At 40.3% G+C, this 22,975-nt stretch overlaps 1 protein-coding gene across 1 annotated transcript in view; it reads left to right on the forward strand.

The window, feature by feature from the left end:
* LOC113568572 (NACHT, LRR and PYD domains-containing protein 6-like) overlaps positions 1 to 22,624 on the forward strand; it is a 36,296-nt gene extending 13,672 nt beyond the window's left edge. The window contains exons 5-9 of the mRNA XM_035526523.2: positions 2,284 to 2,454; positions 10,533 to 10,706; positions 17,833 to 18,006; positions 21,510 to 21,556; positions 21,649 to 22,624. Coding sequence (XP_035382416.2) covers positions 2,284 to 2,454; positions 10,533 to 10,706; positions 17,833 to 18,006; positions 21,510 to 21,556; positions 21,649 to 22,190 — 1,108 coding nt within the window. The 3' untranslated portion in view covers positions 22,191 to 22,624. The remainder of the gene's footprint in view (positions 1 to 2,283; positions 2,455 to 10,532; positions 10,707 to 17,832; positions 18,007 to 21,509; positions 21,557 to 21,648) is intronic.
* The last annotated feature ends 351 nt before the right edge of the window (positions 22,625 to 22,975 follow it).

Below are 22,975 nucleotides of genomic sequence, written 5' to 3' on the forward strand. Positions count from 1 at the left end.
CTGCTTACCTATAATGGTGCACGTGTGTGGATTCAGACCCTGGTCACAGAACAACGCAGCTCTGGGTCATCTATCAGCTGGTGCTGATAACCCTACTGCTGACGGTGTGGGTCCGTTTGAAGAGAATAGCCGGTCCCGTCTTTATTCTGAGCTTAATGTTACAAACGAGGCATAGTCCAGAATATGTCTAACAGTCACACACAACACATATTTTTTATACAGTTTTCAGAAGTGATTATGTAATCGTCCCACCTTCTTTACATACTAGTGTTTGAAATTTCCAACACTATGTTCAAACATACATTATTCAGTATATGCAAATTGAGATCCATCATTATGCAAGTTAAACTTGACACCATTATATCCCATTGGAAGATGTTTTTTAAACAAAGATGATCTCAACTCACACCACCAAACACCTGCAAGATGATGTGGCAGGTCAGTATCACTCTGCCCTTGTGGTAAGATAACGAACCTTGCTTAGCCACAGAACTCTCAAAGAGGCTTTCAAGTCTTTTAAAAACAGAGATATTTTTCAACACTAATGAAGTTATTTCTCACTGGAACAATTCTGGGTAATGTGCCTTAGACTTGTACAGAAGCCTTGAAACCACCTGTATCAGAGCCTCAGTTCTGCACTCAGAGTCCCAAAAGGTCTCTGACCTTAAGATACCCCAGAAACATTATTCATGCTTTCAGACAGTCTTGCACCTCTCTGCACCTGCTACAGAGAGCTTCAAAGCCTTTTATAATTAGATCACAGATCACCTCATGAAAATACAGAATAATGATTGGCCTTTACCCCAACACATTTTATTACCTTATTTTCGTATAACCAGAGCTCTGTAGTTTACATACTGAAGCTGAGAGTCTCCTGTAACCAGAGATATGTTTATCATTAATGATTAATGATAAATGTAACTGTGAGAAGTGTAGATTATTCACTAATAATTAATCTGTACTTCTCATAGATACATTTATCAGTAATGATTAATCTAAACATGCTGCACTCAACACAAGCAACAAATGACTGAAGTCATGGTGAAATACAAATACTAGATAGCTAGTAGACACTTAGCTTTGGTTAGTTGTCTGCATCAGCAAGTTTTGAATGGTTGAGTAGTCCCCTGTGACTTGTAGACATTGTTGATATCAGAATTGTATGCAGTTACAGAAAATGAATAAACAATAGGACAATAATAAAGATTGTAATGCCTAAACTGTTAATCAAAAACAGGAAATGCCATCACACAGGTGATGCCACCATCATGACAGCTCTTCCATCAAGTGGCACCATTCTACTTGAAGAGAAATACATGGACTTCATTCATGACCTGTGTCTCATATTTTGTGCATGCGCACACACACACACACACACACACACACACACACACACACACACACACACACACACACACACACACACACACACACACACACAAAATTAGTAATATCTTTTCATTATCATAAACTCCTTTTGTGTTGTCTGTAGATCCTCTGATTGAACTGCATTTTGTACTCTGTGTATTTCTTTGCAGACTGTCTGGCTGTAATCTCACTGTAGGGGGTTTTGCAAATCTCTCACATCAGTTCTACAAACAGAAAACACACTGAGAGAGCTGGAGATGAATAATAATTCTCTGCATTCTGTCCATTCCTCCATAATCACTACTACAGTGTTCATCCCACCATCATTACTACTGCAGTGTTCATACACTAATATTCACTTCTGCGGTGTTCATTCCTCCATAATCAATACTACAGTGTTTATTACTCCATAATCACTACTGCAGTGTTTATTTCTCCATGATAAATACTACAGTGATTATTCCACCATAATCAATACTGTGGTGTTTATTCCTCCATAATCACTACTCTTCCAACAATATCTTCTGTTTGTATATTAGTGTATTTGTATTTGTGAAACATTGAATGAGATCTGTGTTGTTCTGTTTCCTGTTATGGTGTTAGGGGTGGGATATTTTGATATTTGGGCTCTGATTATGGTAACTGCCATTCACTGACTTATGAACCAACCATCCATTATTTGGTCACCTGTCTTAGGTTGCTAATGAATGTTATTTCTCATGTCTTTGTCCATTTTGTCTTTGATGAAGACACAGTTGTTGGAATGTTACTGTTTGTAAAATTAAAAGGCTGAAAATGTATCGGTGTGTTCCAGACCTTTCAAGCTCTTCTTAAAAATTTTCTTAGCAGTTCAGATTTTTTAATTCATCATCCTCTGACTGAACTACATTATTTACTGTATTTACTCATTTACAGACTATCTGGCTGTGGTCTCACTGAAGAGTCTTGCAAATCCCTCACATCAATTCTACAAACAGAAAACTCACTGAGAGAGCTGGAGATGAATAATAATGACCTGCAGAATTCAGGAGTGGAGCAGCTCTGTGCTGGACTGAAGAGTTCACACTGTAAACTGGAGATTCTCAGGTGAGTTTCTGTTAATTTATTCTCAAATGGAACCATTATGGTGCACAATTTATCAAATGTGATTGTCCTCTTCTTTAAAGAAATTACAAAACTGCCTTGTAGTGCAACATTAACAGAGTTAAAATAAGGTACTGCGGGACAAAGATATATAGATCCAGACAATAAATTTCTGGTGAAACTAGCTGCATTTTATTAAATGACCACACTGTGGCCACAAAGAGTTACGTTTTACTGCATGATCAGGTTTACACAACTAGTAGTAAAAAATAAAGAAATAATAATAATAAGAAGAAGAAGAAGAAGAAGAAGAAGAAGAAGAAGAAGAAGAAGAAGAAGAATTATTATCATCTTTATTATTGTTATATTGTTATGTTGTTATTGTTATGCTGTTAGTTAGGCAGTATGGTGGCTTGGTGGTCAGTTCATTTGCCCATCAGCCTTAGGGTCTTGGGTTTGAGTTCCTCCCTCAGTGAGGTTTCTGTCTGCACTTGGGTCTTGGGTCCCTATTTGAGTGGAGTTTCCCTGTTTCTCTCAGCACTAGAGTCTTGGGTTTCAGTCCTTATCTGTGTAGGTTTCCTTCAGGATCTCTGGTTTCCTCTCCACAGTCCATAAACACGGAAGTTAGGTTGATTGGATATTCTAAATTGTCCCCTTTGAATGTATGTTTGTATAGTGATGGGTGGTGCTCTGTGTGTATATCCCCTGATGGTTGGTGTTCTTTGTGCATGTATGTTCAGTGATGGTTGGTGCATATATTGAATAATGTATGTTTGAACATAGTGGTGGAGATGTTGTGTGTGATTGTTATATATTCTCTGGACTATGCCACATTTGTTTGTAATGTAATAAATACTGGACCAGCTATTCTCTTCCATTAATTTAATTTTCTATTTAAAGTGTACTTCATAAATTTACTGGAATGTGGGAAAAATCTAGGAACCACACTAGCTAGCTAATCAATGTTACCAAAACTAAGTCCAGGTGACTAGCAACCGGTGTTGGATCTCCACAGGAAATTCTAGTCAGACTGATTCATCTGACACTGTCCATCTCAAAATGTTTCACTCGATTTATAAATGTGTAACTTTTTACATATTTTGTGTATATGGTCTGCAGTCCTCTCAGAAATCAGTTTATTAGCTCCAGCTTTATCTAGCTAGCTACATATGAACATTACAGGGAAGTAACCGTTCACTAACTCTGCTCTCACTAGCAAGAATTTTTTGTAGAAAGTGCCCAAGTTAACTAGATATATTTTTTCTGTCAGATTTTGTGTCAATTTCTTGTCCACTTGGATTATTAAGTGTTTTTATGTCTCTTTTCAAAATTAATCTGGAAGCATCTGTTCCTCAATGACAGTATTTAAACATAATATTTATTTATGATTTATTCAAACTGATTTCATTTTTGTACATCCTCACTGCAAATTTGGTCTTAAATTACATTGGAAGTTGTATTAAAAAGTCTTACATCTGAATTGGGGATGCCTAAAGACATGTGTGTGTGTGTGTGTGTGGGGGGGGGGGGTGTATTTGTGTTCACATCCGATATTTTGTGTCAGGTAGATCGAAAAGTTGATTAATTTTCTGAGAATTTGATTTGCTTATTAAAATAATTGGCATCCAGTTCCCCATAAACATTAGTATAACTGTCTGTGATTCTAGTTATTTGTTAGCTTTAGTTTAGCTAAATAAATGTTTAGATAAATGTCTTGGGTAAATGGTAAATCACTTCAATTAAACCTTCTGGAAGATTATGTGGATAATAACATAGTAATCAGGGATTGGCTAATGTTGATTCCTTCATATGTATTTGAATCCATTTGATACAGAATAAGGAGGATGCTGTTAATAGTAGTGCTAGCTAATGAGATACCTACAGCCTAATAGTATCTAGACCAGTGTGCAAATATATATGTATGATATGTATGATATATATGTGCATATATATTAGTGAGAAAGTGCAGAACACTTCATCCTTCCTAACACACTGACCTGTTTGTCAGTGTTCCATAGATACTTAAAGTTGTGGTGGACCATTTCTAATTTTGTAAAGTATATTTGATGTATTTGGTTGAATGTTTCACATTCATTGAGAAAGTGTAGCTCTGTCTCTACAGTATCTTTGTTACACTGATGTCTTATATTGGCTGGTCTGGACCGCCAGGCTGTGTTAACTGAGTCTGGACTTTGTCAGCATGGTTCTGTGTTTAATATCGGTCACTTTGAGCAGGTCGTCTGCTACAGTGTTCTGTTTCTTAGCCAGTTAATACTGCATTTTACTTTGTACTTGTGTTTGTGTGTTCCAGTGGGTGATGTAGTTTTGTTTTTGAAGTGATATAATTTGGCTGGATCTGATTGTCTGTATTTCAGTGATTTTCTAATTTCAGAGGAATTATGAATTTTGACAGATCTGATTTCTACCAGATAGTGATTCAACCTGAATCTCCCTCTCTTTTAATGTCAGGGAGTGTAACAGCAGGGAGGAGGATTTCCTTGTAGTTTAAAGGACAGTGAGTCACCGAATCAGATTTACATCAGATTTACATCAGGTTTCATGGAGATTTATAATGTCTTTTTCTTTTGTGTTATTTGTGAATTCAGTGTTTATACTTTTGTACCCAAACAGGGATGATTTTATGCCTTGAATGTTCCATAGAGAGACAGTTAATGGTTTCATTATTTAAATGAAGTATGAAAGGAAAAACACAAATACAAACAGATGCAAAGTGAGATAAACCTGTAAAAGTGAAGGATTATGTTGTTATTATATGTACAAATATGTACAATTCATGTATATAAACATACATATTAAGATGGTGTAATGACTAACCTATAAACAGTGATATTTATTTATTTGTCTTTTTATTTATTAATTCATTTATCTATTTATCTATTTCTTCATTAATGAATTGTGACCTTGACATATGAGGTTGAGCATCCATTTGATCTCTCCATCTCTGTAGTGTTTGTGGAGGGTGGAGTTTGTACTACAGAGGCGTAGGTCTGCTGTTTGGGCTGTGTTTTGGGGGTGGGTGTTGATGGCAGGTGTACTTTACTGTGGATGGCTTGCTGGGCAGCTGGCAGAGATGCTCACAGTGTCCTTGTGCAGGTGGACGTGGTCATGAAGGCTGTAGATGTTGAGGTTGGAGTGGTGTGTCAGGTGCACATTAGCCAACAGTGCACATCCACAGGAGATCTCTGCATTTATCATGTGGATTGTAGCTGGATGGAAGTCTCTACTGGGCAGGATGGTAGAGATGGTGATTTTGGAGGAGGGGAAGGTCTCTGTGGAGGTCTGTGCTACTCTTCTTACACACTCTGCTACACTCTTGCTTTGCCCTCAAGTCATTCTGGATAATGAGGTGGCTTGGATTACCTGAGATGGCATGTGTAAGAAGCTGGAGGGCATTGCTGGTTCAGGAACACCAAACTTCTGCAACTTTAGATCCTGGGAAAAGCTGTTCCTCGTTTAAGAATTTTCCATTAAAATCAATTAAAATGACTATGCCTGCATCTGTAGGAATATTTGTATTAGGTTTTTTTACCTGACTGAATGTTGATGGACCGGATGGTGCTCAGTGTGGCAGTCTGTGGTTCAGAGTTGATTTAGTGTTGCTCTGCAGAATCAGAGGTCTGCTGGTTGGCTTTTAGTCTCTGTAGCTTCTCCTTCAGGGTGATCATGGTACTGTCCCTGAGCTGTAGTTCCTCTCTTTTAGTCTCTGTAGCTCCTCCTTCAGGGTGATCATGGTACTGTCCCTGAGCTGTAGTTCCTCTCTTTTAGTCTCTGTAGCTCCTCCTTCAGGGTGACCATGGTACTGTCCCTGAGCTGTAGTTCCTCTCTTTAAGTCTCTGTAGCTCCTCCTTCATGGTGATCATGGTACTGTCCCTGAGCTGTAGTTCTTCTCTTTTAGTCTCTGTAGCTCCTCCTTCAGGGTGATCATGGTATTGTCCCTGAGCTGTACTTTCTCTCTGACTGCACTGAGCTCCCTCCTGAGAGCCTCTCTGTCCTTCTGGAGCACCAACACTTCTCCTCTCAGTTCCAGCAGTGATTTTTTTAACTGGTCCAGCTGATCTTTGAGTTGCTGGGAGGGTTTGTTGGGTGGTGGGTTGGACAGAAGAAGATGTTTGAATTCTATTGTCTCAACTTCCTGGAGAGAAAGACTTTCTCTTTAATGGAATACCTTGATCTCCATTTGTCTGTGTTGTGCTTGTCTGGCCTGTGTTGTGCTGGTCTGTGAGGTGTTTCCCCGTCCGTCCCCTGAACCCTGGGCTACGTGGCTGCTAGTCTCCTCCTCCTCAGTTACTTTCTCAGTCTCTGCTACTGCTCTGATAAAGGTAAACTTTCCTAAACAGAGCAGAGGCCTCACCACCTTGAAACATGATGGTGCCATTGTGATAAACGTTCACAGTTAGGATGATGTTGTCCTCATCTTCATCTTTAATGACTATCTGTCTTCCATTACATATGCCCCTTTTTATATGTGGCTTGTTATGGCACAGACAGCTCTGTGGCAGGCTCCACTGTATTCTGTATATAACAGGTGACTGGTGATGGTGGTTTGGTTCACTGTATTCTGTATATAACAAGAAACTGGTGATGGTGGTTTTGTTCAATGTATTCTGTATATAACAGGAGACTGGTGATGGTGGTTTTGTTCAATGTATTCTGTATATAACAGGAGACTGGTGATGGTGGTTTTGTTCACTGTATTCTGTATATAACAGGAGACTGGTGATGGTGGTTTGGTTCACTGTATTAGTTACTAGCTACAATAGCAAAGGAGCTACTTTTTGGATGAATCAAGTATTAAAATGTGGGGTTGATGTTCTTACCTTGATATTCCCTGAAAGTAGGCTTGAATGTAAATGATCCTTTTATGTTTCATGTAATTTTCCCCGTCTTCCTTGGCTTTATCCTTAGTTTTGTCCTTAGCTGCAAGATGCTACTGTTCCACTCCTGTTAGCTGCTGTGTGTTTAGATGGTTTCTTGTGTTGTTGAGAAATTTCATCAAAATTGTTGTTCTCTTGTTTTTTACTTGAAAGTTGAGTTGTTGTTTTTTATCTCTTTACTAAGTTACTTTGGTTTATCACATTTTAAAACCCCTGTACTTGTAAGAATCTTAAGTGCTCCAGTTAAACTTGATAGTTAAACATGACAATACTTTTTCTTATCTGTGTGTGTGTGTGTGTGTGTGTGTGTGTGTGTGTGTGTGTGTGTGCGAGAGAGAGAGACAGAACTATTATCTATGTGTGTGCGTGATAAAGAGAGAGACAGAACTATTATGTGTGTCTCTGTGTGAGAGAGAGAGACAGACATAACTATTATCGGTGTTTGTGTGTGTGTGTGTGTGTGTGAGAGAGAGAGAGGGAGTGAGAGTGAGAGACAGACAGATCTATTATTTGTGTGTGTGAGAGAGACAGAACTATTGTCTGTGTGTGTGTCTGTGTGTGTGTGTGTGTGTGTGTGTGTGTGTGTGTGTGTGTGTGTGTGTGTGTGTGTGTGTGTATGAGACAGAGAGAGAGAGAGAGAGAGACAAAGATTCAGACAGATCTATTTTGTGTGTGTGAGAGAAAGACAGAAGTATTGTGTGTGTGTGTGTGTAAGTGAGAGAGAGAGAGTGAGAGACTGACAGATCTATTATTTGTGTGACAGAGCTATTGTCTGTGTGTGTGTGTGTCTGTTTGTGTGTATGAGAGAGAGCGAGAAAGACAGAACTATTAGGTGTGTGTGTGCATCAGAGAGAGAGAGAGAGATACTATTATCAGTGTGTGTGAGAGAGAGACAGAAGTATTGTGTGTGTGTGAAATAGAGAGAGAGAGAACTATTATTTATGTGTGTGCATGAGAAAGAGAGATACAGAACTATTATCTGTGTCTCTGTGAGAGAGAGAGCGCAAGAGACAGACAGACAGAACTATTATCAGTGTGTGTGTGTGTGTGTAAGAGAGTGAGAGACAGACAGATCTATTATTTGTGTGTGTGAGAGAGAGAGAGAGAGAGAGTGAGAGAGAAAGGCAGAAAGATCTATTATTTGTGTGTGTGTGAGAGTGTGTGAGACAGAACTATTATCTGTGTGTGTGTGTGACAGAGAGTGAGAGAGAGAGACAGAGAGAGAGACTATTATCGGTGTGTGTGTGTGTGAGAGAGAGACAGAAGTATTGTGTGTGTGTGTGTGTGTGTGTGTGTGTGTGTGTGTGTGTGTGAGGCAGAGAGAGACAGAGCTATCATCTGTATGTGTGTGTGTGTGTGTGTGTGTGTGTGTGTGTGTGTGTGTGTGTGTGTGTGTGTGTGAAATAGAGAGAGAGAGAGACAGACAGAACTATTATGTGTGTGTGTGTGTGTGTGTGTGTGTGTGTGTGTGTGTGTGTGTGTGTGTGTGTGTGTGTGTGTGTGTGTGTGGAATAGAGAGAGACAGACAGAACTATTATGTATGTGTGTGTGTCTGTGAGAGACAGAGAGAAAGGGAGAGAGACAGAACTAGTGTGTGCGTGTGTATGTGTGTAAAAGAGAGATTGAGAGAGAGAGACAGACAGATCTATTATTTGTGTGTGTGAGAGAGACAGAGGTAGTGTGTGTGTGAGAGAGGAAGAGAGAGAGAGAGAGACCTTATCCTTGTGTGTGTGTGAGAGAGTCAGAACTATTATCTGTGTGTTTGTGTGTCTGAAATAAAGAGAGAGACAGAGAGAGAGAGACACACAGACAGATCTATTATTTGTGTGTGTAAGAGAGACAGAACTATTGTCTGTGTGTGTGTGTGTGTGTGTGTGTGAGAGAGAGAGAGAGACAGAAGTTGTTATATGTCTCTGTGTGTGTGTGTGTGTGTGTGTGTGTGTGTGTGTGTGTGTGTGTGTGTGTGTGTGTGTGTGTGTGTGTGTGTGTGTGTGTGTGTGTGAAAGAGAGTGAGGAAGAGCCTGACTGACTGGGGTCAGCCTCTCACACACCTAACTGACTAATGGGGTCTGCCTCACACACACCTGACTGACTGATGGTGTCTACCTCAAACAAACACCTGACTGACTGATGGGGTCTGCCTCACACACACCTGACTGACTGATGGGGTCTGCCTCACACACACTTGACTGACTGATGGGGTCTGCCTCACACACACCTGACTGACTGATGGGATCCCTGACTCAGCTATTAAGCCTCCAGGATTCTTGGTGCACCACGCAGACAGAACTCAGGACCTCACTGGGAAAAGCAAAGGCAGAGGAGAATGTTTCATGATCAGTGACTCATAGTGTAAGCACAGGAATGTAAACACTAGTAAAAGATTCTGCTCTCTGCATTCTGTCCATTCCTCCATAATCACTACTGCAGTGCTCATACACTAATATTCACTACTGCAATGTTCATTCCTCCATAATCAATACTACAGTGTTCATTACTCCATAGCCACTACTGCAGTGCTTATTTCTACATAATCACTCCTGCAGTGTTTATTTCTCCATAATAAATACTACAGTGATTATTCCACAATAATCAATACAGTGGTGTTTATCCCTTCATAATCAATACTGCAGTGTTCATTCCCCCATAATCACTACTGCGGTGTTTATTCCTCCATAATCACTACTGCAGTGTTTATCTCTCCATAATCAATACTGCAGTGTTTATACCTCCATAATCACTACTGCAGTGTTTATTCCTCCATAATCACTACTCTGCATGTCTTCCAACAATATTTTCTGTTTGTATATTAGTGTGTTTGTATTTGTGAAACATTGAATGAGATCTATGTTGTTCTGTTTCCTGTTATGGGGTGGGATATTTTGATATTTGAACTCTGATTATGGTAACTGCCTTTCACTGACTTATAAACCAACCATCCATTAATTGTTCACCTGTCTTAGGTTGCTAATGAATGTTATTTGTCATGTCTTTGTCCATTTTGTCTTTGATGAAGACACAGTAGTATTGAAATGTTACTGTGTTTGTAAAATTAAAAGGCTGAAAATGTATCAGTGTGTTCCAGACCTTTCAAGCTCTTCTTTAAATTTTTATTAGCAGTTCAGATCTTTTAATTAATCATCCTCTGACTGAACTACATTATTTACTGTATTTACTCTTTTACAGACTATCGGGCTGTGGTCTCACGGAAGAGTCTTGCAAATCCCTCACATCAGTTCTACAGACAGAAAACTCCTCACTGAGAGAGCTGGAGATGAATAATAATGACCTGCAGAATTCAGGAGTGGAGCAGCTCTGTGCTGGACTGAAGAGTTCACATTGTGAACTGGAGATTCTCAGGTGAGTTTCTGTGACTATTTTTGAATGTAAATAAAGAGCCATTTTAAAAAGGTCAGTGTCAACTCCCTTATAGTACAGTATTAAACAAACATTTCCAGGCAAGGCAATGCAAGGAAATTTACACTTTTATATTATATTATAAAGTTCTCTTCTTTAAATATTTCTAAATATAGTTTTCTGATGAAACTTCGCTGTATTTCATTAAATGACCACACTGTGCAGACAAAGAGTTACATTTGTGATGCATGGGCAGATATTCAACTCTAGAAGAGAAATATAACATTGTGAAGAGGAGACACAAATGAGTCCTTGTCCACGTGTACAGGTGTATTTATTACAAAGCTGCATTTTTGGTCACCTGAGCGCAGATATTTTGCAAAATGTCTTACAGGATGAATATATTCAGAAACTCCAACAACAGTGTTGTAAAATGAAGTGTTGTAATGTAATATTTTCACTGAGTGGTTTTATCTAGTTTATGTATGGAAACACTGTAAACATCAGACATTCTAATCTCTCTGCAAATAAAAGCCCTTAAAGTCTTAATTAAAACATTTAAAGCTGAACCATTGAGGTTCTGGACACATTACAGGACAATTTTACAATCACACGATTCCCTTGCGTTTTTGGGTGTGGGACCCTGTTCTCATTATGATTTACATGGTGTGTTCAACACATGTTGAGAAGAGCTGAACTGACAGCCGTGCTGGAGGAAAGAACGCAACAAGTTAATATTCGTTCAATAGACCTGAAAAAGTTTATTGGTTATTCCTTAAGATAAACCTGTGATCTCTCTCCATGGGTGTTTTTATGAAACATGTAGCTGGCTAATATTAGTAACCTTAAGATTGCCAAGTTACAGTATATTGTTGGTTACGACACCTACATACCTCACGCTAACATCATATTAGCTTGAATTAGGAGTGAATGTTGGCTGCTAATTTTTTCATCAAGCCAGAGACATCAAACTAAAATAGAACAGTGATGGTAGAAGACGTGGAGTCAGCAGAGAGAGAAACTGAGCAGATAGCTGACAGTAAACTCAGGACATCTGAACACAGTAGTGAGGAACAATGTTCAGCACTGGACGAGTGAACCTGTTGACTTAATTACAAGAGAGAAGGAAAGACAAACAAGACACAGTAATCAGGAGATTAGGAGGAGAGAAGGAATGAAGTGTGTGTGTGTGTGTGTGTGTGTGTGTGTGTGTGTGTGTGTGTGTGTGTGTGTGTGTGTGTGTGTGTGTGTGTGTGTGTGTGGCATGCTGGGTGCCTGATGTACTGTAACAAAGCTAATGAGGCTAATGTTAGCTTCCTTAAATCTAAGGAACTGGCTAGAATATAAAATACTCCTGCTTGTTCGTTTACAGTTAGTATAGAGAGACAGAAAACAACCAGGATGAAGAGAAAGAGTAATGCTATTGCCATGGCAACCTTCTTTAGTAAGAAGACAGCAGGAGAGAGAAAAGACAGAAGAACTTGATGGTGAAAGTGTCCAGGAGGAGGACATGGAAGAGAGTGAACAAAGCAGACAGAGACAGAGGAGCCAGCTGTGTCCTCTCTCACTGTAGCCTGTAGCTCCACAGGTCTGCTGTAGTGTCAGCTGTGTCCACTCTCACTGTAGCCCCACAGGTCTGCTGTAGTGTCGGCTGTGTCCACTCTCACTATAGCCCCACAGGTCTGCTGTAGTGTCGGCTGTGTCCACTCTCACTGTAGCCCCACAGGTCTGCTGTAGTGTCAGCTGTGTCCACTCTCACTGTAGCTCCACACGTCTGCTGTAGTGTCGGCTGTGTCCACTCTCACTGTAGCTCCACAGGTCTGCTGACTTGTTTAGTTGTTTGTTTTTTGTGTGTGTTAATGTAATGGTTGATTTTAGTGAATAAATTAGTTGTGTGAAGTAGCGATATTGTGTGTGTGTGTGTGTGTGTGTGTGTGTGTGTGTGTGTGTGTGTGTGTGTGTGTGTGTGTGTGTGTGGTGCATAGCATATGTGGTGTTTTATAATTACATTAGAACTTTAGATCAGATATTTCTGCACCCATAATTCATCATTTGATACTACATAATTCAGGTACACTGAGAATTATAACCACACATAGAAATATAACCACATATAGAATTATAATTACATGTAGAATTATAACCAAATGTAGCAATATAACTATATGTAAAAATATAACCACACATAGAATTATAACCACAAGTAGAATTTTTGGAATCTTGAAATACAACCTTTTTTGAGGGGATGATTCAAAGAATGGAAAATACTTGTGATATAAAATATTAAGTGCTGGACAGAAATGAAACCTTTATCAGGTAATAACATTTATGTTTATGTAACCCGCACCCTTGATTTATTGGTGATAATTCATTCAAATTGTAATCTTATGGGTTAATTAAGGATTCCCTGACTGACCTCATGTGAATATCATAATCTGTTAAGGAATTAAACAGTATGTAGTTTATTATACACTATAATAGTGTATAATAGTTTTACCGCTATATTAACTTGTGTACCCTGAAATTCCTCTGTGCTGTAAGGCCATTTTAATGTGTCACCACAAGATGTTCACTGGTCCCATCTGTCTCTCCAATAAATATGTTCTGCAGGCCTCAACTGGACATTTGGTGCTAAAATTATTTTCCAGCCAGTAAACCAGAGCTCACACTGATTAGTTCAGGACAAATATAACTACTGTTTATACACAATAAACCAGAGCTCACACTGTTTAGTTCAGGACCAGTATGACTACTGTTTATACACAGTAAACCAGACCTCACACTGTTTAGTTCAGGACCAATATGACTACTGTTTAAAATCTTATTTATTACACAGATTGAGAAAAGTATGTTTCATCTACTGTTTCTAATGCTTCACCTCAATTGAAACGTGTGTGTGTAAGAGAGAGAGACAAAACTACTGTGTGTGAGAGAGCCAGAACTATTATTTGTGTGTGTGTGTGTGTGTGAGAGAGAGAGAGAGGGGGAGAGAGAGAGAGAGAGAGAGAGAGAGAGAGAGAGAGAGAGAGAGAGAGAGCAAGAGAGGCAGAACTTTTATCTGTCTGTGTGGGTGAGAGCGAGAGAGACAGAACTATTATCTGTGTGTAACCACCACTGATAGAATGTGTTCCTCACATGACCACCACTGATGGAATGTGCTCCTCACTGGACCCCTTGCTGTGCTCCTTGTCTTTGTGCTTCCTCCATACAGGAGAACAAACACTGACCACAGAAAATACTTAAAACCACAAGATGTCTAGAGGGCTCAGAAGTTCAATAGTGAAGGTGTTTTGCAGGGAAATTATATGAAATACAAATAGTGGGAGATTCAAGGCACTGTTCTGTTAAAAAAAGGAAAAATGTGTAAAAATATTTTATTTAATGCATTGTTCATAGCAACACTCTAATACAATGGTCATACTACAGTTTTAATATGTTACACATTAATGTGTCCAGGCTACATCCCACACAATATAGTATCAGGGTCGTCTTTAGGGTTCACAAATTAAGAAGAACATTATCTTATGGTGTTTGATAAATGGTAAAGGAGTGTTGGAGGCAGCCATCTTCAGTTGCTGGTTATTTCAGCTGCAGATGATTAGAGAGAGATACCAACCTTTATACATCTCTGTTATGTGCCAGTGTAGGGGGAGAGACCACAACAGACACTTTATTCTGAGCACAAACCACTATTACTAAAAAGTGATGGAGATCTACAAACATGCCATCTGTCTCTATGGGGAGTATAAGCCACAATAAAAACCAAACCCAACACTTGCTCCACCCCAAACCTGTCTTCATTAAACATAAACCAGAAGAGGGAAAAGAATACAGTAGTAGATGTAACAAGTTCAAATCCACTCAATGATTGTACAGTAATCTACACCCAAAATATTTTATGTTGATACACACAGCCACACAATAGACTACACTACCCAACACTGGCACAAATGACCTGGGGGAGTTGTTCTAGGACAGAGCCAACTTTGGAAACTGAAGGTACAAATCTGTGTTCTATTAGCATGCCTGTTTTCAGTCTGTCTATTAAATCTTATCAGTCTGCAGTTATGGAGTGTTTGTAGTTTCACTGTAACTGTAGTGTGGTGGCAGCAGGGTGTGTTTGGGTGTGTGTAGGGCACCAGAATGGTCAGAAACAGTATAACACCATTATATGTAGTGAAGATAATGTTCCTAATATTTTTCTCAATTAAAACTGGGAGCACACGAAACAGCAGAAAACAGTTTGGTCTAGAAATACAGTAATAACCTTGTGATTGTTGCCATTGTGTTTTTAGGAAGTCTGTTGACGTATTAAAAATGTCAAAAGGTACAATCAAAACACCACAAATTCTTAAAATTGTGCCATTTGAAAAAAATAAAGGTAGTAATAACATGAATATCCAAGCACTTGTATCCAGTAGTAACAGAAATATGAGTGACAAGGTTTTTAGGACGGGCGTGCTAGCAGAATATTGAATGACGTCATTACAGTGGCTAATAGCATCAGGGGAGCTGTTTTAACTTACTGAGGTGAAGAGAACTGTAGTGGATCATGAAAATGACAGAAAATATCACAAACTGGAATTGGAGGATATTTGCTGCTATGGTGATTTTCAAGAGAAAAGGAAAATACCAGAAAGGGACAGACAAAAAGTAAAAGTAGATGGACTAAGACAGACAGACAAAGCCTGTATGAGATTTTCACTCAATCTCTGATCGTCATTCATGGATAACAGCTAACTAGGTAATGTTATCAAAGAAAGTCTAGCTATGTCGATTTGTTTAGTTGTTTACTGTTCAGCACAGATATCTAACCAGCTAACAGTCTCAACAATTTGACCAAACCGTCAATAAGCAAGATTGGACTTCTTGTCTTTGCAACAATCAAGTTAAAGTCTTTAGGAGAAATGCGGTTGGATCTTCACGTAGTTGAGAGCAGGAGGGAGGAGGGTGAGGGTGTAGCGGGAGATTTGACGGGGATGTGATTTATAACATCTGGTGTTCATGAAGTACAGCTGTGTATTAATCAGTCAGGTCACCTACATCAGTTTAAACACATTTAAACCTTGTAGCTAGGTTACAGGTGGTTACTAGGCTACAGGTGGTCACTAGGTTACAACCACGATCTCGCTATCCGCGCTTTAGCGATTCACGGTCAAGTCTTCCGCGGTTTAAAATCAATGCGCCTATATGCACGATTTTACGGTATTTCGCTGCTCACCGCAATATAACTCTTCCTAAGCAAAGAAACAGACTTGCGTATTTTTAAGAGCTTTGATGGACATGCACGTTTACTACATTTAAAAGTACAAAATACAGTTTACTTGATTGAACTAGTTTAATTGCGTAATTAGATTAAACACAATTGGTAATATATTTACACAGCTTAATAAGCATTGTGGAAAATGCTTTTTCTACATAATGTTTCTCAGAAGGGTATTATAGATCTTGACTACCAGCTGAAACAGGGGTTATCATTAGTGAAATGTGGCAAATGTGCAGGGCAGGGGAACTCCAGGGCTGAAATATTCCACTGCCAATTGAATGGTGGCCCTTGGCCATCACCAGATCATTAATAAATCTATATTGAAGTTTTACATATTTTTCTGAATTTTAACAAAATGCAAAAACAGTTACACTACCACATGTGCAAGATACCAATGAACTAAAATACTGTTGAGATACAGGGATCAGTGCTAATGCCTAGAAGTGCAAAATACATATAAGCTATAACAGACAATCAGTGCAATAAACAATAAGTACTAGAGTTAGTCAACATAGGAGCAGTCAACATCAGAGTAATAAACAAGTACTAGAGTTAGTCAACAGGAGCAGTCAACATCAGAGTAATAAGCAATAAGTACTAGTTAGTCAACATAGGAGCAGTCAACATCAGAGTAATAAACAATAAGTACTAGAGTTAGTCAAGATAGGAACAGTCAACATCAGAGTAATAATAAGTACTAGAGTTAGTCAACACAGGAGCAGTGTAATTATCAGTGTAATAAACACCCTACAATAAGTACTAGAGTTTCAGTTAGTCAACATAGGAGCAGGATCAGTGGTCATTTAAATATTCCACAAACAGATGGGTCTTCAGTCTGTGTTTGAAGACTGCGAGGGGCTCTGCTGTCCGGACAGCACGCGGAAGTTTAATAATCCCATATTAAAGTCATACTACCATTATGGGAATTCGTTTACTCGTTTACAATATGCTGATTTTGGATATCTATTTCTCAGAAATTTCCCATAATGACAAAATAATTTCACTGTACTATATACTATGGAGTATGTTGTGATATCTGTTGTATCTACTGTTGGGTATATTGTAATAATGTATCTACTGTAGAGTATATTGTGATATCTTGTATCTACTGTAGGGTATATTGTAATATTTGTTGTATCTACTGTAGAGTATATTGTGATATATGTTGTATCTACTGTAGAGTATATTGTAATGTCTGTTGTATCTACTGAAGGGTATATTGTGATATCTGTTGTATCTACTGTAGGGTATATTGTAATATTTGTTGTATGTACTGTAGGGTATATTGTGATATCTGTTGTATCTACTGTAGAGTATATTGTAATGTCTGTTGTATCTACTTGCAGTCTAGCTATCTGTAATCTTGAGGAAAACACTTGTGAAAATCTGGCATTAGCTTTGCAACTTTCAAAAAAAAAGTATGCATCGCTTAGGATTCTTAGACTTTATCTCTGATTCAGAGGTCCATAAATGTGACAATGTTATTACTCCTGTTATCACAGCCAGATGTAGAATTCTGCCAAGATTTTACTGGCATCATCTCATACAGTCTGACATGTAACAGTCTTATAAGACCACTGAAATCACACAGTGTAAGTCCAGCTTTAGGGTTCTTCTGATGTAGGTTAATAGTGCACTAGAGTTCTGAAGGGCTGAATAAAAATAAGAGCTAAAATAAACACAGACAGCAGCGATCTGGAGAAGAGTGAATAAAGCCGTCTGCCATGGAGGACGCCATCTTGGAGATGAGAGTGGAGGAACCTCCAACTACAGTTACCAGCCTCTCTAGCTGCCCCATGCAGGTTGCTCTGGAAGTGCATCTCACTCTCTGTCTCTCTCTACCTGTTTCCTTCCTTTCTGCAGACTGTCTGGTTGTTTGGTCACAGAGGAAGGCTGTTCTTCTCTGGCTTCAGCTCTGAGGTCAAACCCCTCCCACCTGAAAGAACTGGACCTGACGTACAACCACCCAGGAGAGTCAGGAGTGAATCTGCTCTCTGCTAGACTGGAGGATCCCCACTGCAGACTGGAAACTCTCAGGTATGGAACATTAGTGTGTGCATGTGTATGTGGGTTTGTTTGTGTGTGCTTACGTGTATATATGTGTGTGTGTGTGTGTGTGTGTGTGTGTGTGTGTGTGTGTGTGTGTGTGTGTGTGTGTGTGTGTATGTGTTTCTGTGTTGGTGTCTGTGTGTGTTTATGAAAGAGGGAGAATGAGAAAATACTGAAAACTGAGTCTTCCATTCCTGAGTAGTGCAGTTCCCAAATCATACTGTGGTGGCTGGTGAGTTCACTCTCCATCATTCTCCTGTAGGAACTGTTGAGTTTTAGTTGACATGCTACATTTCCTCAGCCTCCTCAGGAAGTACAGATGCTGTTCTGTCAGGAGTTTATAAACTCTGTTCCATTTTTTGAGGTTAGTTGTAATTAATTTAAGAACCACAGGGTGTCAGTAGCAGCGAGTCGGTTCATATGTGTAGCGATCTTAGAGAGAGAATACAACTCCAAGAGTTCTAGTTATTGTCGTTATTATAGTTATTGTAGTTATTATAGCTGTGCTAATGCAGTTGTCTGCGTACATCTCATACCTTTTGAAAACATTGTGGTTGTGTGTAGTTGATTGTATTGTTATTTGTAATCATGGATCATTATGGGGGATAATGTTATTCTCTGTGAAGTTTGCTGCATTGTGTTTTGTGTATATCGGTACTTGTTGTGGCTAGCTTATTGTTGATTTGTCTTTCATGTGATTCAGTTTCACGTTTCCTCCTGTTGTCAATAAAACTGTGAACAAGAGCTGAACATTTTCAGAGTTCTGATGTCAGGAGAGTGTTAACCTGCAGGTCATGTTGTGTATCATACATAAACAGAGGACACAGCAGATACTGTTGGGATTTCTTTATGATGTGGTGTTTGTTGTAGGTCCAGGTGAGGTCCTCACTGATGTGGGACGTGTGTTGTAGGTCCAGGTGAGGTCCTCACTGATGTGGTGTATGTGTTGTGGGTCCAGGTGAGGTCTTCACTGATGTGGTGTGTGTTGTAGGTCCAGGTGAGGTCCTCACTGATGTGGTGTGTGTTGTAGGTCCAGGTGAGGTCCTCACTGATGTGGGGTGTGTTGTAGGACCAGGTGATGTCCTCACTGATGTGGTGTGTGTTGTAGGACCAGGTGAGGTCCTCACTGATGTGGGGTATGTGTTGTGGGTCCAAGTGAGGTCTTCACTGATGTGGTGTGTGTTGTAGGTCCAGTTGAGGTCCTCACTGGTGTGGTGTGTGTTGTAGGTCCAGGTGAGGTCCTCACTGATGTGGTGTGTGTTGTAGGTCCAGGTGAGGTCCTCACTGATGTGGGGTGTGTTGTAGGACCAGGTGAGGTCCTCACTGATGTGGGGTGTGTTGTAGGACCAGGTGATGTCCTCACTGATGTGGTGTGTGTTGTAGGACCAGGTGAGGTCCTCACTGATGTGGGGTGTGTTGTAGGACCAGGTGAGGTCCTCACTGATGTGAACTCCAGGAAGGTGAAGGAGTTCACATCCATCTCTCCTGTCTGTAGTGGTGTGTGCTGCAGCTTCTCCTTCCTCCTTGGGTCAACAATCATCTTCTTGGTCTTGTCTGCATTCAGGGAGAGATTGTTGTCAAGACACCATGTCACCATGTCTGTCACCTCCCTCCTGTATGCTGTCTCATCCAGTGATCAGTCAAACCAGTTTGATGATGCTGGTGTTATACTGGGCGGCCACACAGTCCTGGGGGGTCCCAGTGTTCTCAGTCCTTGTGCTGGATGTACATTGCCAGTTCTGACTGACTGATTCTGTCTGTTAGAAAGTTCAGCCCCCATTTACAGAAGGAGGGTGTGAGTCCAGTGGTGAGTGTTTCGGTCAGTTTGGTTGGGGTGACTGTGTTGACTGCTGAGCTGTAATCAGTGAACAGCACTGGACCATAACTGTCCATGTCCTCCAGATGTGTGAGAGACGTGTGGATGTCAGTGCTGACAGTGTCCTCGGTGCACTGAGAGAGAGAGAGAGAGAGAGAGAGAGAGAGAGAGAGAGAGAGAGAGAGAGAGCCAGAACTATTATCTGTGTGTGTGAGAAAGACAGAACTATTATTTGTGTGTGTGTGTGTGTGTGTGTGTGAGAGAGAGAGAGAGACAGAACTATTATCTGTGTGTATGTGAGAGAGAGAGACAGAACTATTATCCGTGTGTGTGAGACAGAGAGAGAGAGAGAGAGAACTATTATCTTTGTGAGAGAGAGACAGAACGATTATCTGTGTGTGTGAGACAGAGAGAGAGAGAGAGAACTATTATCTTTGTGAGAGAGAGACAGAACGATTATCTGTGTGTGTGAGACAGAGAGAGAGAGACAGAACTAATATCTGTGTATGTGAAAGAGAGAGAGAGAGACAGAACTATTATCTGTATGAGACCAAGAGAGAGAGAGAGACAACTATTATCTGTGTGTGAGAGAGAGAGCGACAGAACTATTATCTGTGTGTGTGAGACTGACAGAGAGAAACAGAACTATTATCTCTGTGTGCGACAGAGAGAGAGAGAGAGACAAAACTATTATCTGTGTGTGAGACAGGGAGAGGGAGAGAGAGAGAACTATTATCTGTGTGTGAGACAGAGAGAGAGAGAGAGAGAGAGAGAGAGAGAGAGAGAGAGAGAAGCACTATGTGTGTGTGTGAGAGAGTGGGAGAGACTGAACTATTATCTGTGTTTGAGAGAGAAAAAGAGAGACAGAACTATTATCTGTATGTGAGACAGAGAGAGACAGACAGAACTATTATCTGTGTATGTGAAAGAGAAAGAGAGAGAGACAGAACTATTATCTGTATGAGACAGAGAGAGAGAGAGAGAAGCACTATGTGTGTGAGAGAGAGGGAGAGAGAGAGACAGAACTATTATCTGTGATATAGAGAGACAGAACTATTATCTGTGTGTGTGTGTGTGTGAGAGAGAGAGAGAGAGAGAGAGAGGGAGAGAGAGAGACAGAACTATTATCTGTGTGTGAGAGAGAGACAGAACTATTATCTGTGTGTGAGACAGAGAGACAGAACTATTGTCTGTGTGTGTGAGAGAGAGAGAGAGAGAGAGAACTATTATCTGTGTGTGAGACAGAGAGAGAGACAGAATTGTCTGTGTGTGTGAGACAGAGAGAGAGAGAGAGAGACAGAACTATTATCTGTGTATGTGAAAGAGAGAGAGAGACAGAACTATTATCTGTATGAGACTGAGAGAGAGAGAGAGACAGAAGCACTATCTGTGTGTGAGAGAGAGAGAGAGAGAGACAGAACTATTATCGGTGTGTGAGACAGAGAGAGAGGGAGAGAGAACTATTATCTGTGTGTTAGACAGAGAGAGAGAGAGACAGAAATATTATGTGTGTGTTTGTGAGAGAGAGAGAGAGAGACAGAACTATTATCTGTGTGAGACAGAGCGAGAGAGAGAGAGAGAGATAGACAGACAGACAGATCCATTATTTTTCTATGTGAGAGAGACAGAACTATTATCTGTCTGTGTGTGTGTGTGTGTGTGTGTGTTTCTTTAGGTTGGAACATGCAGGGAAGATCAGAATCAAACCAGGACTAAGAAAATGTAAGAATCAAATATAATGTACACACACACGCACGCGCGCATACACACACAATATTTATGATCTCTGCTCTAATGTCTCTTCTTGTGTTTAGATGCGTGTGATCTCACACTGGACCCAAACACAGCACACACACGTCTCTCTCTGTCTGAGGGGAACAGAAAGGTGACGTGTGTGTGGGAGCAGCAGCAGTCGTATCCTGATCATCCAGACAGATTTGATTACTGTAAGCAGGTTGTGTGTAGAGAGAGTCTGACTGGATGCTGTTACTGGGAGGTTGAGTGGAGTGGGAGGGCTGAAATATCAGTGACATATAAAGGAATCAGGAGGAAAGGACACAGTGATGACTGTGAGTTTGGCTGTAATCTAAAGTCCTGGAGGCTGAGCTGCTCTAATAACAGTTACATTGTCTGGCACAATAATAAGAGAACTGACATCTCTGCCCCCTCCAGCTCCAACAGGGTAGGAGTGTATCTGGTCTGGCCCGCCGGAACTCTGTCCTTCTACAGCGTCTCCTCTCACACACACACACTCACACACTTACACACACTCCACTCCACATTCACTGAGCCCCTCTATGCAGCGTTTGGGCTTTGGTATTATAACTCCTCAGTGTGTGTGTGTGAGCTAAAATAGCCTCTGCAGGGAAACACACACTCCTCTATGCACACACACTGGTGAACATCATACACACATGCCTGCTGAGTATAAAATACACACACACACACTTTGCTCTTTCTCTCACACACACACACTCGCACTCTACACCTTTCTTGCACGCACTCTTGCACGCTTACACACACACACACACACACACACACACACACACACACACAAAATACACCCCTATCTCTCACACACACTCCTCTACACACACAACTAGTGGACAAAATAATAAACACATTTCCTTACACATACACACACACCTCTCTCTTTCTGTCTGTCTCACACACACACACACACACACACACACCTCTGTCACACACACACACACTTTGCTCTTTCTCTCACACACACAAACACACTATACACCTCTCTCTTCACACATACGCACACACACACACAACACCCTTGTGTGTGTGTCTGTCTCTCTCTCTCTCTCTCTCTCTCTCTCTCTGTCACACACACACACACACAGACACACACACGAACACACAGTACATCTCTCTGTGACACACACACACTACAACTCTCTCTTTCTCTCTCTCTCACACACACACACACATATACACACACTTTTCTCTCATGCTCTCTCTCTCTCTCTCACTCACACACACACACACACAAAATACCACAAAATACACCTGTATCTTTCTCTCACACACATACACACCTCTCTCTCTCACACACACTACACTTCTTTCTCACACATATACACTACACACCACTCTGTCATACACTTTATGCCTCTCACTCTTTCA

This window comes from Electrophorus electricus, chromosome 1 (genome assembly GCF_041902795.1).
Source record: "Electrophorus electricus isolate QZ-2024a chromosome 1, ASM4190279v1, whole genome shotgun sequence".
Classification (NCBI taxonomy): domain Eukaryota; kingdom Metazoa; phylum Chordata; class Actinopteri; order Gymnotiformes; family Gymnotidae; genus Electrophorus; species Electrophorus electricus.